Here is an 18,990-nt window from a genome sequence, read left to right as displayed (position 1 = left end):
GAAAGATTATGTAGAGGTATGTCAGACCGGAATAACAAGAGGAAACAAAAGATTTAGCTTTGCTAATAACAGCAGAGCTGGTAGGATGTTATGGCATATACATGCATACACTCACATGCTATAAAAGAATTTATTAAATACAATGTTTTAAACAGAGCTGTAAAATATACAGTCACCAAACACAAATTGTATACAGGACTAGTCACACATATGAATAAAGACCTGAAAATGCACCCAATAGCAAAAGATACAAAGAATTCTGCCAATTGAAGATTGATTACAGAGATAAGTACTTGCCAGAAAAATTATACCATACAGTGAACAACTCTGATATGGTGAAGATGTAACACAATCCAACGAATGGAATTTAGAGCAAGAGAAATTTAAGTCAGCAGTGAAAAACTGGACAATGTGGAGCATTGATGATGAGCAAATTGGAGGATGCTGAGAATTGACTATACAGTTTTAGCGATGGCTGTAAAAGTGTAGAACTACCAAATGGATCACTAGAACTCGCATCTCATGCTGTAGTTTCCCTCAAACTATATTGTAACTGTATCTGACCAGAGGAAGAAGAGAGAATTTTCATTACAGTTGTATAATGATTTAAGAGAAGCCTGTCTTCTTTGAGACATTGTCCCAGATGCTATAGTTCTTCTTAACAAGCAACTGGAGTTCATTCTCAGATCATTAAAGCTCCACTTCTATCAGCTTCCAAATCAAAATTCATCTGATGGTATATTTCCAGTTCCCTGGCTGGCTTCTGTATCCTGAACTAAAAAAGGAATCAAAACCTAAATTAAAGGACTGAAAATAGTCCAAGGAATTTAAAATTTACTGACAATGCTCTCAAACACTAAAGAGATATGTGTGGTGCCTGGAACAAAAGAACCATTAAAAAAGTATTATAACATCAAAGTATCAAGCAAAAATTAGTGATTTTTTTCTTTTTGCATTTTTCCTTTTCTCTTCAGAACACGTGGGCATAAAAGACAGATAACAGTTATCACACCCAAGTCTGTATAATGAGTAATCTTTTAATGTAAAGCCATTTTTTTTTCCAAATATTTTGAGAGGCAGGTGAGGTTATATATGAGCAGCTGAATTTATAGACAAAATCAAAAGGAAAACTGATTGGTATTTTACAAGACAAAATAAGAAACACAAGTGATTCTGACCAGTAGTACTATCCACCTAAACTTCCCCATCCTCCCTAACAAGATGCTACTTCATGCTTTCCAGCACAGGAAAAACTGCCTGACTGCAGATTAAATCATAACCAGATAAATCTACGGCTTGTAGATTTTCCTCTATTAATTCTTCTGACTGGTTGCTGCACACTTTGGACATTGGCTCCACTTATCCATTCACTTAAACAGGATTTAAAAAAGCATCTGCCTCAGGTTCCTTGAGCAAGTTGTGATCCTTGTACCTCAGCTTCTTAAGCACTCAGCTTGCAGGGCATGAACTTAAGGAACACTGTGATGACTTGAAGTTTAGCTCTTTAAGGCCACATGACAGCCAAAGCAAACAGCAGACTTTGAAAATTCTTCTAACAATTGGCTCTTAGTTTGGCTAACTGAGCTATGCAGATCTACAGATTTATCTTAACAAAAGATCTACTTTCTCCCTGGGATTGCCCAATGCTCAACATTCTTTAGGATTTGGATATGACCATGTGCTGGCATAGACCCATTCTGGCACCTAAAGCAGATTTTTCACCATATTCACACATTCCCAGATCCTGATTACCTCTTCTCTTAAATTGACATAAATAATTGTGCAGCCACAAAACGATGGAAGAACCCCAGCAGATTATACCTAACATTTAAGAATGTTTAAAAAAGTTGTACATGATAGACATTTTGCAAGATATCGTCGTCTTAAGCTATTTAAGTTCCAAAGTCCCAGAGGCATGTGGTTTTCATTACCTCTCCTAGATGAAATTTCCAAAACAAATTCTAGAGATTGCTTTGTTTAAAATTTTTATAGAGTAAAGCAGACAGTAGAGATTCATTTACAGCTTACTTATTCCAAATAAAAGTATACTTAGCAATTACCAGATAAAAAGCATTAATAAACCTAATTATTTACTTAAAATACCGCTACTTCATAAAAACAAGTGTATCATGTATCAATACTCTGTAACAAAACATTGTCTACCAACCAATAAGCTGACATTCTACACTATAAGTTTATTTTGTTTCTCTCTACCATTATAGTTTCTCCTAGTTAAAAAGGAAGAAATATCTACAGAATATAAGCCAGCACCTAATGGCATAACATTTTCCTTCTCCTCAAGCAAACACTCATTTTTTTTTTCTGCCAGATATGAATAAGAAATCACAACAGAATGATAAAATTGTATAACACAAACTAAGTCATACCCATTTCTTTCATGTTTGTTTTCTTTGTGAAGTCACCAGAATTTGGTACAAAGAAAAATATCTGGCACACAGGGATGGCAATCTGAATTAAGACACTGAAGTATTTACTAGAAAGAATGACTGCACCTATACAGTCCCAAAAATCAGTTTCTGAACATACTGGCAAGAGAATTTTGTTTATTTAATGATGTTGTGATGTTGCTTAGAATTGCAAAACCACAACAGCAAAATACATAATGAGATATTGATAGAATTGTATGATGAAAAAAATACAGGATACACTCTTTCTAGTACCACGTCCTTAACTTCCATTTAACTCACATACTAGATAAATCTAGACAATCCAGAAATGCCATAATCTTCACACAATCAATGAATGGTTTGTTCAGGTTATAGAGAAACTATGTCAGAGTTTCAGAAACCTGATCTCGCTCTATGTGTAGCCAGGATGATTCTAGCACAACTACTGTAACTTCATCCAGTCTTATTAGTTAACATTCACAAACATCTAAGGATTGTTCTCAGAGCCAGCTGAGATACAATGCTGCAAATTGTAAGACCTCCCACTACATGGTGCTACAATACTGACCTGGAAATAAAGGTAATCATTTCAGAAGCACAAGATTGCAGAACGGTTAACGTTGAAGGGACCTCCGGAAGTCATTGGGTCTGATCCGGGCTCAAAAAAGATCACCCAGAGCCAGGGCCATTTCCAGATAACTTTTGACCATCTCCAAGCATTAAGATTTCACATCCTCTCTGAGCACCTTGTGGCAATGCTCTGCCAACAGCGCAACAAAAAAAATGCTCTCTCACATTCAGACAGAACCTCCTGCCCTATATTGGGCACCACTGAAAAAGAGCCTGACTCCACCTTCTGTACAAACCTTCAACTATAGACCTAAGCTCTTCTGGCATCATAAGGTGGCTCTTTAATGTATCCTATTTCAGCACACCCTCTGATTTATATAATGTCAGAATTTTTATGGCTTTTTTTTTTTTTTTTTTTTTTTTTTTTTTTTTTTTTTTTTTTTAGGTTTTAAAGTCTTTCACTATACTGGATAACAGAAGACTGATGGTATAAACATCCTGTTGTACTTGCCTAGTCTCCAAACAGCCTGCCAGGAAGAAAGTGGCTGTAAAGCATAAATAAGTTAGCTATCCCCAATTCTGACAGTTCTCTGAAGGGCTTTTTAAACAAACAAATCAGATACAAATCAGATGGGAAGTGCTCTTCCCCTGAAAAATGATCACAAGCAATTAGGATTTAATTACTGAGGAAACAATGAAAAATGTTAGTCATTCACATAAGAAAAACAAGCAAAGAAGTAAATAATCTCACTGCACAAATTCAGTTCCAACAAGCTCTAACTCTTTGCTTGCTACTTCTAGTACACTTTCCCTCTGTTTTGAGAGGACATCAACCCAATGTTGTTTTTTTTTCCTCCCAATTTGGCATACTCTTTAATTATATAACTTGGTTGTTCTTTCAGTAATTATAATCCACTGCAGTAAACCATCATAAAAGTAGGTGTTTTTTTGTTTGTTTGTTTTTAAAGATACTGAGATAAAACAGATGTACATATGACATATAAATACAGATACTTATTACCTCTTCCAGTAGTTACAGAAGTATTTATAAATGCCATGATACTGAAAAAATGTTTCAATGAGTTACTTTTTTTTAAAGTAACATCAGTGTTGGCAAACTACACGGGAAGCTGGACAGAGTCTGCAACGAAAGCTAAAGATTATTTTAACAGTGATTTTAACTCAGTTAATAAAGAAAACATGGCAGTGTGAAGCTTCCACTCTGTATGCGCATTACTGGGAAAATAAGCCAGTTATCAACTATAGAAAAATAGAAATCTCCTTACTGTCAAACTTAACTGTCCATTTTACTTCCATGTTCTGCCATAAGAATTATAATAACGATAAAATGCACCCTCCCTCTCCAATCACTATTATTTTTCTATACTTTCATCTTTTACACCTATACATTTTGCATCTAGGGTTCATCACATACACATTTTTCATATCCAGTAGGCAACACCAACGTTAGATCATGAAGGTACTCTCTGAACATAGAAGCAGGAAAGAAAGAGATGCCTCTGGCCTAGGTCAAATCACTTTCCCCAGTTCTGAAAGCTATTCAGACCACTTTCAGATAAATTATTATCTCCAAATAAAGGTACCCAAGATTTGTGCAATCAAGTACATTTTACAGAATAGCTTCACTAAATCATAGCAGGGAAAAAACAGCTGCATTAGAAAAAGACAATGTCTAGTCTGGAGAGATAAGGTTATTATTGTAGAAAATTAAAGCAGTAGAATGCTAGAAAAATGAGCTGGAGTTCTAATGAGAAACAGATTCAAGTGAGTTAAGTAAAACCATCTTATTTTGTCTGAGATTACTCACATCGCGTATTTCTAATCTGTGTAATCATAGAGTGGCTTGAGTTGGAAAGGACCCCAGATTTTTTGCTCTTATGTTGGAAAATCCCAGTGGAAGTAAGCTGAGAAGTGCCAAGCACAGGGCAGGACTGTGAAGAAGCCTGCTTTAAACGGAGGAGTGTTCCCAGGATGCTGTACACTAGCTGTGCAGCAAATGACAATTAGATTGTGGAATCAGCTCTCAAATCCCTTGGAAACAGTATGGTAACAAAACTCCAACCAGAAACAAGACAGTGAAAACACCTCAGGTCACAGAAGCTTTGAAGCACACAGGTCTAACTTTCTAAAGCCAAACAGAGAAGTTCTGCTGAGTCTTACTAAAAGAAAGACATAAAAATGTAGAACGTACTACATATTTTAGCTCATGTGAGGAAATTCTTCATTGAAGTAATAAGTAATAGTCATATGTACATTCTATTTTGATTGTAATCCTGAAATAAAAATCATTCACCTTGATAATGAACAAAATTGTATCTGCACTCAGCTGTGTCAAAAGTCTATTTAGCTTCATGTCCTGTTTCTGATGGTAGCAAAAATGCAGGTGATGTGAAAAGCTAACTACCTGCAAAAATGTAGCTGTACTTTTCTCACACACTCAAGTTCTTCCAGGAACTTGATTTGCAATTCAGAACTTCCTAAATCACAGATGTTGCAAGTGGATTTCTCTCATGAATGTACATTACCAATTTTAGAGTTCAAGCAGAAAACAACCTGCAGCAAAGAATTAATTACAAATTAGGTAAAGATCCTTTTGTTTACTTTGAATCTGCACCTGATAGCTTCATTTGAAGTCTCCAGTGGGTCAACTGGAAGAAAAATGGCAGAGTAATTTCCTACTTTTTATGATTTTAGAGATCACCATCAAACTAGGACAGTGTACAGATCTACATATTTTTCTACATAAAGAGAAGGTTCCGTATTTTTGATCAAAGTTACTGTCCTTCTCTGAACCTTTTACAGTTCTGAATCTAGCATTTCTTATTAAATGCAAAATGTGGTCATTTATACTATAGCATATAGTATGATCTACATTTTTGTGTTCTTTTCTTATACCTTATAATAGTAGGAGTTGTAAGTTACTTTTTGATCACTATGAGCACTGAAATTACATTTCTCAAGTTCTATTCCAACATCAAAATCTTGTTTTTAAAAAATGATCATAACAGAGTTTATTATATATGTGAACTTAGCACTTTTTTTTTCCCTTAGAATTTCTTCTTCAGATGCACAGTATAAAGTTCTTTATTTTGGATTTGTTTTGCTATTGTCTCTCAGCCTCAAAATGTCGAGTTTCTTGCCTTTTGTATTCTCAGTTCTAATTCTTTTCTACTCTAACCAATTTCATATCAGCTGCAAGCTACTGTGGTATCCTGATCAGTCTTCAGATCTGAACTTTGTAAAATTTGACAGCATTGTGGGATGGATCTGAAAGTCAGAGAAGCCAACCTAAGTTCCACTCAATGTAGCAGGGCAGCAGGACAGTTGTAATTGAAATCACAGTCCCTTAACCTAGTGTTCTGAAAATAGATCTTCATCTATACTACAGAACTATGTTGCCGTTATTCAATTGTTAGTCTTAAACACTCTGCCTTTATGATTCTTGTTGTATCAAGGTAAGAAACACATCACCCTTACAATAACAAAAGAGGCCAAAGACTAGACAGAGACAGACAACATTATGCTGTTCCACCCACCTGATGGTCCCTCCTTGTAAAGCTTTAGGTGAGCTAGAGACAAAAGCATAAGATTGTATTCAAGTTTCATGCAGGAAACCTATATTTTCACACTCATTAAAAACGTATCCTAGCAGAGAGTCCAGCAATGTCCCTCCTTTTAATTCACTGCCATAAGCATACTTGAGTCAGTATAAACAAAAGTAATTTCCATAGCAAATGTATGACATATGCCACTGGACTGTAGAAATAAAACACATATGATATTACTAAAAACAAGCCAAATACAACCTATGCTTCCCTATTTTGCAAAGAAAATGCACATGGTAAGATGCATGTTTTTCCACAGCACACAGAAAATCAAACATGAAATAAACACTATGTGTTTTGGACAACCTACGTAATTCAAGCAAATGCTTAAAACATGTTCAGATGTGTAATCAAAGAAATTATTTGTATACAAAGCAGCAATAACATTTACAAATACATGCAGTACATATTCATTTAAATCTCTGTCATGACAGGGAGTAAACCATGCTGTGCATTAGCTTTTCTAAAAGATAAGGTACAAGCATTCACTGGTAAATATAGGGAAGCAAATTTATAACCTGCAATTTTAGGAATAATAGATACACTGCATCACAATGTTCTTGGCTAATTTGAATGGCAACTTTCCTTTCTCAAAGGCAAGTTTCTCTATTTAATAAAGCAAGTATACACCTAGTTCAACTCCCCTGCAAGGAACAAGGACACCTACAGCTAGATTGGCTTGCCCAGAGCCCTGTCCAGCCTGACCTTGAGTGTCTCCAGGGACAAGGCATTCACCACTCCTCTGGGCAATCTGTTTGTTGTTGTTGTGGTTGTTGTTTTTAGAAGACCCTTTATGCAGGGAGGAAGAGATCTTAGGAACCTGACTCAGGGAAACACATTAAGCTGCCTTCCTGAAAGAAAAAATGTCTTCACGTTTTCCTTAAGATCCCTTAAATGTTTCTAACAAACTTAGATGAAGAATATTCCAAAATTACATTTTCTTCTTTGCAACTTACCTACTTTCTCTTAGCTAAAGTAAAATCTTACTTGAAAACCTTTCACAGAAAATCCTCCATAACTGACCTTTTAAACTGCTGTGTTATTACTCAACTTCAAGCAATTTAGGAACCTTCTCTCTCATGATCTCAAAACTTCAAGTAGAAAGTAGAAGATTTAAAGGTAAATGACTCATTTATTTTTGTAAAAACATGTCATTTATTAAACACAGTAAATATAAGTATACACAATAATGTTAACAAACAGTCCAGAAGTAATTAGAGAAAAAAAGCTGGAAAACTTAAGTGCAATCTATCTGCCTTGAAGAGTCGATTATCTTTTATTTGAATTGATTTTTTAAGTTTCAGAATAGTGGGGGCTTTCTATTCTTTCCTCCCTCTTTGGTAACCCTTGGTTCCGTCACCTTCAAATTCTTTTAATGAAGTTCTCACTTCCTCCTCCATTGTTTCCCATGCAGCTTTCTGCTCTAACCACCAGGTGCCAGACTGCATCTCCAGACTGCAGCTTTTGTTTATTTATTTATAATTTACTTTAAAAAAAAAAACAAAACAAAACAGTTTCAGCACCCTAATAATTCTGGTAGAATGTAAATATGAAATATATTAAGAAGGGAGACAGAGAATCACAGAATCACAGAATAGCCAGGGTTTGAAGGGACCTCACGGATCATGAATCTCCAAACCCCCTGCCACATGCAGGGCCACCAACCTCCACCTTTATAACACTTTCTCAATCACTACACACAGTGTATAGTAAGCTTACATTGAGACCGCACCTATATTATATATGCAATAAATTTATTCAAATGTGGGGAGGTTGTGGCTGTAGGCACATATAACATCCATATACAGAAGCACACTGCTTTCCAGATACACTTTCAGCAACCTATGAGTTTAGAGCAGTTGATAGACATTAAAATATGGATATGTATGAAATTATGAAATGTACATGAACAGGGGTAGTGGTTTGTTTTGTTCTTTTACAGATAAGAATATTTGTCTGTGATGTAGTAGAGAAGGCAAACTGGGCAAGGATGATACCAGACTTAAGTAAAAAGAAAGCCTCAGAGAAATTCTAAATCCAAGTTTGTATATTCAGAAAACTTCATGGTGTTCAGTTTCAGAGTTTCATCTGGACTAGTATTTAAATTGTTGTTTATGCTGAGGCAAATGGAACTACAGATCACGTGAACAATGAGACTGGAGAATGAGATGTGACACAATGAAGTGAATTCAATAAAACTTTGAGGCATTTGTCGTATGCAAAGGGCCTGGTATATTTTGAAACAGGACCAAAGAAATAAAATACAAAGTAATTCTTGTGCTGCACAGAACTACTCTTTCATTGTATTTCAGGTAAGTAACACTAGCCATCTCCTAAAATCCTGTGATCAACTCAGGACCTTTGCAATGTTACATTGGTAGGACACACAGTGGTGTCTGCATTTCAAAATAAAAACTTCAGAAAAGGAAATAAAAGAATTCACAGAACTTGCCTTCATTATATTCAGGTAGTAAATTAATCTCTTCAATAGGAAAATGCAGTGGATCAGAGCTGCTCTGTATACAAATTCTTAAGCAAACTGGTATCTTCTGCTATACATGCGTATGTATTCAGGTATGGCTCTGTATACTGTAAAATAAGACCCTTTTAGGTATCTGATGCAACAGATGCATCACCACTCAAAAAAAAAAAAAAAAAAAAAAAAAGGCCTTCTAAAATCCTGTATTTTGACAAACATGGGTATAAAGCAAGGATTTTCATCAAAAAGTGACACACATCTCTTCTCCCTCTTCAAACTGCAATAATATAATGACCTGCATATAGAAAGGCATGACCATTTTATCAGATAGCCTGAGGCATAGTTTCTATATTGTGTTATTATCTGCAGATTTTAGAATAGGAAGTCAATATTCGTTTACAATTTGCTCCTTTTACATTAACTTATAAAGAAAAAAAAGGAACTGCATTTGGCTTGAAAAGTAGGTAAGGATTCTTATGCCAGTTTCACAGAAAGGTAAACCAAAGCTTGGAAGGGCCACACACACATTTTTCCTCAAGTTGGTTCACAATCAAACCTTCCACATTATTAGATGCCTGTCCTTTTATTCCTATCTCAAAAGGCACAGAAGGAATGACAGTACAAAAGTTCCCTTATCATAAGACCTGCATGCCCTCCAGTAGGCAGGAAGAGGAGGTGAGTAGTGTTCCTCTTCTCTGCCTGGAGTCCTACTGTACCACAGTTCTCAACAGGCCTTCAGTTTGATAACTAAGTGGCTCGCAAGTTGAGAAACATCTCTATATCACTATTAAATAAATAAATAAGTAAATAAACGAGGTATGAGACATGAGCTTTTTTAAAAAATATATTTTCATAGTAAACCTCAACAGACAGCTTAAAAAAAAAAAAAAAAAAAAAAAAAAAGTTGCTGAATTGATCAGCACGTGCACAACTTATTGGTCTGAGAGCATGTAGATTTCCAAGCAGATTTCCTGTACCTTCCAAATCCTTAAAATGACAGGTTTTAGTTGGCATAAGTATGGGGAGAAGACGTCATTGTTGTAGTGGAATGCAATATGACTGCATCAATCTGGCTTGTAATAGCCCTCAACATCTCAATAACAAGTCAGTGTGTTTGTCAGCCATGAAACACTGACAAAATATGACTAAACATGCCTGTCATACTACATAATAAATACAGTAAAATGTAGTAAAGAAATCTGCAAAAGCTGGATGCAGTACACCTACAGTCTGATGAAGCATCGAATTGATCAGTGACCATAAAATCATAATAATACCATCTCCAATTAACACTGCCAATTCCTGGCACACTGTCATAGTCACAGGACTAAAAACAAAACAACAATACTGAAATCAAATAAATTGAAATTACCAAATAAACTTATTTTGTTTTAAGATGAAACTAACGTTAGCAGCAACTGTTACAACAGCTTCCTTCAGGATACTAACCATCGATATCATCATCAGAAATAATCTCTTGTAGACTTAAGCCTATGTTAAATATGGATATGAAGTCACATTCTTATCTCTCACCTCTTTGTTCAGATTGTTATGCCTCTCTTTCTGACACATAAACAGACCATAAAGTGAATTTTCTTGCTAGGAATCTAGAGCATACAGAACTCAAGGTTTTGACATATATAAAACTTGGGACCTCTGCCATTATTTTCTATTTCATTTGTAATTTGTTGCAAATTAAACAATTTGCATTTGTTTAATAAAAGCTTTGTCAGTCACCTCTCCTGATTCCCTTATTTACCCTGAAATGAAAGTTGTGCTTATGGCATCATGGACCATTGCTATAGAAATGGTGGCATCATAGAGACAGGAGAACATCAACACAGATTGAAGTATGATGAATAAGACAGACTGTGAAAGAGCAATTTTTTGTATTTTTTTTAATGTTAAATATGTTGAATGTTTAAATGTTAGAAATGTTAAATACAAAAATGTGAGTTAAACAGAAAGCATGCCATGTAGAAGAGCACTAAATGGATTAATGCTTCAACTTGATTCTCTTTTAAGATCTTCTCTCACAGGAAGGACATATTCCTCTCACCACTTTTTTCAGTTCTTGTTTTGCTTAAGCAAACAGTGAAATTCTTTCAGTTTTGTATAATTTGATCCCAACAGCTAAATACACATTTTAATAAAGACCACAGGATCTGAAGTTCTACTGTACTACTTCAACATGGAGATTGTTCTTCAAACACAGTTCATTTTAAAGGCGATAGCATTCATTTCTAAACTCCCCTTCTTAGGTATGGTAGGCTGTAGGCTTGAAGCTCTGATCTAGCCTGAGGGAGTAGACGAGATCCACTGTAGGTGGATTCTATGTGATCCAATATTATCTATGACTCCCCTCAGTATAGGCATGAGATTGTCTCCTCCACCTGACTAGGTGATCTCACCTTACTTAATAGCTGACATATTCACATTTTATTAGATTTAATGCATAGATTTAATGGAAGAAATAACTCAAAAAATTATGGAGGAAAAGAAAAAGAATTATTTAATGAAAACTGAAGAACAGAATTTTAGGACCAGAGAAATACGCATAGAAATGTCTTTGAGAACATAGGAAAGATTTCCATGGAAAAAATAAATTTATAACTATAAACTAAATACTACAGTTTCAGTCTTCTAGGATATAAATATTATAATGTACTACAGGCTCGTTGAATTTTTAGACTGACACATTTCAAAGAAATTCCAGTTTCTCTGGAGACCCACAGAAACAGTTTGTTTTAACTACGAAGGTACAGTACAATGCAGTGAATTGCACTATGGAAACAGAGGAATTAAGGGTTAAGAAAACATAAGATGTGCCAAAATCTTGTAGTATCATCTTTTTAATTCAAAATTTGCAACTCAAGATTTAGAGATATTTACTGGTAATTTTTAGATGTCCGGGGTAACGATACTATGACTACACAAAATGTTATCAAAGGCATGAAAAATAGCTGGTGAGGAATTTTGTACACTAACTTCTTCCAGTTCTAATGTTCCTAACAGGCCTAGTCAGTCCCACACATGTGCTCCTTGTTACATCCATTTTCTGTTCATTTGGTTTCCCACACACCAAGCCAGACTCCAAGCCTCAGTAGGGAATTTGCTGCTCCTCCAAGCTGCTGTGAGTCACTGGGATGTCTGCTGCATAGGCCAAACTAAGCCTGAATTTCTTGCTTTTACTAGGCAGCGAGAATAATGAGGAAAAGCATGGCAAGGAGGTAAGAAAAGATCAAAAAGCTAGTAATTCTCACTCAATCTGTCTGCCTTCCTGTCATATTTCATGGTGATGGAAGAAAAACAAAAACTGAGAAGACAATTGTAAGAAAGATCATTGTTCCAGCTTGCAAGTTTTCAAGCACTTTTACTTTAAACACTCCTTCTCATGACAAATGAAAAAAGCTATGCTACCTCATAAAATAAGTATGTATTCTTGTACCTAGTTAGAAATACTGGGGCATATGTCTACAGATTTCTCCTTGGACATGATTGGAGTAAAAAATAAAGCTGTGTTAAATGAATTTACCTAATAATTCTACATATTGTTATTGTTTGTAATGTAGGTTTGAATATGAATCTATATAAAATGTTTTATATTTTTTCCTATTCTTTTGGTAGCTTCAACTAAATTGTTGACTGAATGTTAAGGTAAGTAATTAATTTTAACTTGTTCTATGCTACTAATAATCATCTGCTCAGGAAAACCACAGGAGGCAGACTGAAATCAGAAAGATCTCTGCCATAGATAATTTCTGAACTTGATTTGAAAATCAAGAACTTTCCATTTCATCAGAACTGTCAGAACAAGGCACTGTGGTCAGAAATGGGTTTTCAGGTTATAGGATGAATCCAGTTTAAGCGTTATGATCATCAATAACCTGCTTCACAATAAACTGTTAAGAATTCTATTTTGTGGACAACAAGTTTCCTCAGGTACTGGTAGCTGGGAGGCAACTTTACATGGGAAGGAGTGTGAGGGGAAATGTCAGTACATAAACGTTCTCTGCAGACACCAATCTCTGTTGGAGAGACTGAGATTAGAAATAATCCTGAACTGATACTTTCATTAAATGAACAAACAACTAGCAATATGAGAGAACTTGAATATAAACTGTTGTTTTAATTATATCTGCATTACTCTCATGAACAGTACCACCCTTCACCTGCAGGAGACCACATATAAGCACCCCTGTCCATAACATTCCCCCTGATCCTCAGTAAAGCAGACTGGTGCAGCTGCTCCACATGTCAGAGTCCCTGCTGCTATGACTGCTTTCTGAATATCCATGAATGTCATCAGAGTTGAACTACAAACCTGCTAACACCTGTAATTCTGCTGCACCTTTAAAAAATAGTCTTTGCCTGTTTCCAGTAAAAGCACCACTTCCGTCTCATCCTCTGAATCACCAGCGATTTGTTTTCATACAGATCCCTCCATCTGCCAGACACTGGCGTGACTAATGAACTGAAGAATCTGGTCTGTATAAAAACTTGACTTAGCAAATTAATCGTCACCATGTTGATGACACTGCCACCCAAAATAACACAGAAACAAAAGAGTAACAATTTACACGGGCTCTGAGCCAGTCTGCCCTTTCTATTCAAATTTCAGGAAAGCATGACCTAAATTCTCTACAAGTAGTAGAATTTGGAGCTTTTGTTAATTCAGTTTCTTTTCTTTCTTTCAGCATGTGTTTTTGCTACAGATAATTATAGTCATTAGCAGAAAAAAAAATATTTATTTGTGGAAAATTAAATACAGCAAGCACATCGCCTGTTATAACAACCTAAGCTTAACAGAAAGGGACTGCAGTGCAGCTGAATACCCGTATCAGTACAGAAAACTTGCCCTGGCTATCTAATGACAAACACATCCCAGACCGACCAGAAGCAACATAAATCCAATTCTGCCTATATTAGAACAACACAGTTCCTTTCAACATCCATAATCACACAATGTTTAAAAACACACAGAAAAAAAAACACAAAACAAAACAAAGAAAAACAACAACAAAAAATAGAAATTAAGGTAGAAAGGGATGAGGAAAGAAAGCAAAAAAAGTAATACTCTGAACAATATGAAGGAGTAGATCTCCTACTCCTATATACCCATTCTCCTAGTACAAAGGCAAATGGATATCCACTGGAACTGGAAAGAACCATACACTATCACCATGAATACTTTCTCACAGCAAGATATTATGAAAGCTTGGTTTTAAATTCTACTTAATCCTACTGAGGCAGTGTTTGAGGCAGGTCATTGCCCTTGCCAATGAACACAGATGACAGATCTCCTTTCCTTCAATATTCTGTCGCTTCTTTGAACAGAATCCCACTACAAATGGATAACCCAATGTACCAAAAAGCACTTATTTCCTTGTGAAACTTAAATAGGCAAAAATTTAGATTTCAACACATTTATCCATTTTGTATTTTAAAAGTCAGGTGCTTAACAAGTAACAGTAAACAGTAAGGTGTGGTTTTTCCAGATAAGAAAATACTGCGATTATCGCTGTCTCTATCTTAAACAACATTTAAAGTGTCAGAAACTCATTTCTGCGAATGCTTCACCTCTTTGTTTTACCTGCTTCTGTGTACTTTAATCCTACTTTTACTTCTTCATGATTTGCTTTTGGTGGTGGCCAGACAGTCTGGAGTCTCCCTGGAGTCTTGTCATCTTGCTCTGAGGGACTCAGATCAGGCTGTTGAAATTATAAAAGAAAAAAATTAAAGTTGGCAGCATCAGTTGTTTCAAAACAGATATCTGGCTCTACATATATACTCAAAAAGGATCATCTGCCTCATTCAAACAGTGCTCAAGCAGGACACAAAGAAACCAGTACAGAAAAATTTAGAAAAATAATTTTGAGGAGGAGGATATCCTAATGTATGTGACATACAATGATTCTGTTGAAACTGTTTACAGCGGCACGGAAAGCTGTTCATGCCTTTGATGAACCAAAGATGTGAGAAACACTTGTTTTTCTTCCTATATGTATATAGGAAGATATATATATACATATATTTTTTTTTCAGAGCAAAAAGCCAGGCCCCATCCTCACTCCTCTTACAAATGAACATTGGTGGAATTCACCTGAGACATTGTTTGACAATATGATTTCTGGAAGCAGAGCAGGTTTGAGAAATTCCTGCCCCACCCACAGCAGCTTGCTCAGTCCACATACCACATAATGCTGCCACATCAAATGGCTGTTGCAGCTGGTAAAGGCACTGTGGTGTCAACTGGAATGGTGAAATTTTCCATTTAAGTGGGAAACATCAACAACAATAAACAAGAAAACAAGCACTTTTTAGTGGTCTTTTTTTTTAACCTAGCATTTCTGTAATCTGATCTACAACACGAGTCATTGTGTAGACATAACTGCAGCAACAGTAGAACACTGCATGGAAGTGATCCCATAAAATGCCCATTTAGACACGGAAAAAGGCAAGGCAAGACCCTTCTACCTCAGCTTTGCCCAGGGAAAACATGCTTGCACTAGGCCAGCTGAGAGCAGACATTTGAGCCACTCATGCTGACGGCTGTGCCTCCTCCCTCCCGACCTGGCTTGCCGCGAGCCACACAGACGCTTACGCCAGCACAGCCAGAGAATGGTGTAAGGAGGAACCAGCAGCCCAGGGGTGGGAAGGGCACGCATGCACTGTAATTGCCATACATGCCGTGGCCCATGAGTGCCTCTTTTCTCCTCCCCATAGGTAATTTACTTAAAACTGGTATTATCAGTCTGCCCAGGTGTCAGTCATTTTCATGAATGCTTTAATTACGCATAAGAATAAAAATTTTAAGAGAGTACAACCAGCACAGCAAATTAACTTAGCAGACTTAGGGTCCAACCCTGCAAATTTAATCATTTGGGTAAACTCCCCTGTTAGCCAACAGCATGCTTCTGGACTGATTGCATCTGCAAAGGAGTAGCTGAAAGAGTTTTAGGTTTGGGAAAGTGATGGCTGCTCATTCGAGTCTCAATTGCACTCAAACTCATTTATCATTGTGTACATATGCACAAATCTTTTTTCATTTCTTAAACATTAGTAAATATCCAGGCACGTACAAACAATCACGTTGCAAGTATTTGTATTAAACCATAACTTAAGTGGTCTAAGTGGACACCTTCAGTTACACTCTGATAAGATTAAATGCTTATCAATATATGGAAAGCCAGGTACGTATGTAAATAAGAAATAAATACTTTTAAGTTGTACATCTTGGACAAATTAAACGGAATTAACCTGTAAGTTATTGTATCAGTTCTTATCCTAGAATTATTCCAAAAGGTAATATGAAATATTAGTTGTAAAAATTAAAAAACAAAAGCCAATCAAACTGAAAAAAGAAAACAGAGAGAGTGACAGACTGGTAAGTAGTATTGCATTAAATATTTGTGATACAAAACTGATTTTAAACCCTATTTAGCATACGGAAAACTGTTTTGTAACGACCTTTTAAAATGAAAAACTTGTATTTACTTTCTGATTATTATTTATAAACCATGATTATCAGTTCTGAGTTCTGCTAGAACTGCAGATGATCAATAATTTTGAAAAATTTGCCCCAAGATTTCTTCAGTTTGGAATCCAAAAACTGAGACTGCCTAAAGTAGAAGACTTTGCCTTTTAAAAGACGTTTCTGACACTTTGACCTTAAGTCCCCACCATTAATTTAAAAAATGAAAATATTTTATATCCATCTACTTCCAGATTTAGGAAGAAAAAATAAGCCAACCTACAGATTTGTCTGATGGTCCGTCGCCAGGTTTAGATTTTGACCTTTCAAATACAGCTTTCAAGGACTCTTTCTCATTTCTCATTTTGCGTTTGATGGCTTCCAGCTCTGAAGGATCTGCAGTTGTCTCTTTTTTGGGAGGTCGAGTGAATAAAGCTTTAAAGACGTCCAGTGCAGATTCAGCAGGGCTTGATTTTATTTCTTCAGAGGGAAATAATGGTTCTGTTTTGCCAGAGGCTTTGTTCTCTGGGCCTTCATCGCTGTCCTCAATCTCCCCGAACCCTGCACCAGAATCCTGGGTTCTCTCGTCATTCTTGGAGACGTCTATGTTCAACAGCTGAGAGAGCTGCTCCAGGAAAGTGGGACTTGCCTTAGGTTCAGATGATTTTTTTTTTGTGGTCAAACCTGATGTAATGTTGGATTTCTTAACAGGCTGTCGTAATTTAAGCAGAGCTAAATCATTCTCCCTTGGTTTAATTTCTGTAATAGTTTCCCCATCGTCTGTGTTTAGTCCCTTTTTCCTCACACGTAGGCCACTAAAGAAAGCAGGCAGCTGGAAACTTTTTTCAGCCAGTGCTGCTTTATGGAGAGATACATTATCAACTGAAGGTCGTCTTTGATCCTCACCCGGAATTTCTGGAGGGCATTCCCCTGTAGCAAGCAAGGAACTAAACTGCTCATCCATAAACGTTCTGTCTTTGCCACTGGAGTCACACTCCAGAACGCTGTCCAGCTCACTGGGAAGCCACTGAGAAATTGGTGGGTATAACTCAGTGTCATCTCTACCCACAGTGTCATTGCTGTGTCTGTACCCTTCTGAGTTTGACTCTTCCTTACTTTGATTGTTACCGTCCAAAGTCACAGAAAACAAAGCAGCATTGTTTTGCCCACATTTGCTTGTGCTGGTTTCATCAGCATCTGGGTACTTACTCTCACCATCTGATTCCGTGTCACTTGTTGTGTGAACCAAAGTACCTTGTACGAGAATAGCATCGTTGTCAGATTCAGACAAAGAAGTCTGTACAGACCTTAAATGGGGAAGAAGTATTTCATTCTGTCCTGCCGGCTCCGGCTCCAGTTCAGCACAGCTGCCAGACACCGGGTCAGCCTGGTCACTGGTACAGCCCGCGCCGTGCTGGTTTTCTGAGTCGTCAACACTGTCATTATCATTCCTCTCATACCGATTCTTAGCCTGAGTGTTGACACTGGTGTGCAAAGGTTGAAACGCTTTAAGCACTGCTTCTTCTTCTTTGGGAGTTACCGATTCCAACTTAGCTGTAAGTCCAAAAAGTGCTCTGACCGCAAAAGTGGTGAAGACGTCCGGCTCACTCTCCGCGGGACCCGCCCGCTCGGGAAGCTGCCGGCTGCACCCCGCGTTTCCTCCTTCCATGCTGGGAGCGGGGCGCGGCTCCAGTTCCGTGCGCTCACCGCACGCAGCGCTGCGCGGCGGCGGGCCGGTCCCGGGGAGGGCAGGCAGCGGCCGGGCCGCGCTCCCGCTGCTTCCTGCTCTTCGCGCCGCCGCCCATCGGCTGCCCGGGCTCCGGTGGGGAAAAGCGAAGGACGCGGCAAGCTCTCCGGCGCTCGGTCCCTCGCACAAAGGGCTTTTTGTCACAGCGGGTGTGCCGGCGCGCCGATCCCGGCTGGAAGCGCAACCAGTGGCGCTGCTCCCTTTCCCGCAATCCTACTGGCTGCCCGACTTCCTACTCGCAGAGCGGCTATATAAACGCGGCTCCCAGCCGGAGCAGCGCGCAGCGGCGGCGCGCTACTTCCTCGTAGCAGGACGCGGGCTGGGAACCTGCGGCGGGGAGCTCCGCGAGCGCTCCTGTGCACGGGCCTTCCGCGTGGATAAGGCTCTTCCGTGATAAAGCCATCATCCCGGAAAGACAGCCAAGTGAAAACCCGAGGTGCGAATTCTGAAGTTCCCACTACAAATGCTGCGCGGTGCTCTCGGCTGGCCCGAGCGAGCACCTCGAAACGGAGCAAGGAAAAAGGAGACTCCCTCCCACTGTGCGGCAGATCTCATATAGAATGCAGACTTCAGCCTGCAGGGCCACGAACAACACCCAGCAGGACTGGTTTCGTGTTACCGGAGCCGTCCGGGAGCCGCGGGCAGGTGGCACCGAGCGCCGGCACCGCGCCCAGCACCGCGAGCTG

At 37.9% G+C, this 18,990-nt stretch overlaps 2 protein-coding genes across 2 annotated transcripts in view; both read right to left on the bottom strand.

Annotated features, from left to right (window-relative positions):
• Window positions 1-18,890, bottom strand: part of FMN1 (formin 1) — a 118,537-nt gene extending 99,647 nt beyond the window's left edge. The window contains exons 1-2 of the mRNA XM_085225053.1: window positions 16,841-18,890; window positions 14,677-14,794 (exon numbers count right to left, since the gene is read on the bottom strand). Of these exons, the coding sequence (XP_085081179.1) occupies window positions 14,677-14,794; window positions 16,841-18,226 (1,504 nt within the window). The 5' untranslated portion in view covers window positions 18,227-18,890. The remainder of the gene's footprint in view (window positions 1-14,676; window positions 14,795-16,840) is intronic.
• The window catches only part of LOC104911162 (formin-1-like), a 40,402-nt gene continuing 36,088 nt past the window's right edge, over window positions 14,677-18,990 (bottom strand). The window contains exon 4 of the mRNA XM_031553592.2: window positions 14,677-14,794. Coding sequence (XP_031409452.2) covers window positions 14,790-14,794 — 5 coding nt within the window. The 3' untranslated portion in view covers window positions 14,677-14,789. The remainder of the gene's footprint in view (window positions 14,795-18,990) is intronic.

Source organism: Meleagris gallopavo, chromosome 5, assembly GCF_905368555.1.
Source record: "Meleagris gallopavo chromosome 5, MGAL_WU_HG_1.1, whole genome shotgun sequence".
NCBI lineage: Eukaryota > Metazoa > Chordata > Aves > Galliformes > Phasianidae > Meleagris > Meleagris gallopavo.
Note: the sequence above shows the minus strand (reverse complement) of the source record. Positions and strands in the feature narration are given on the sequence as shown.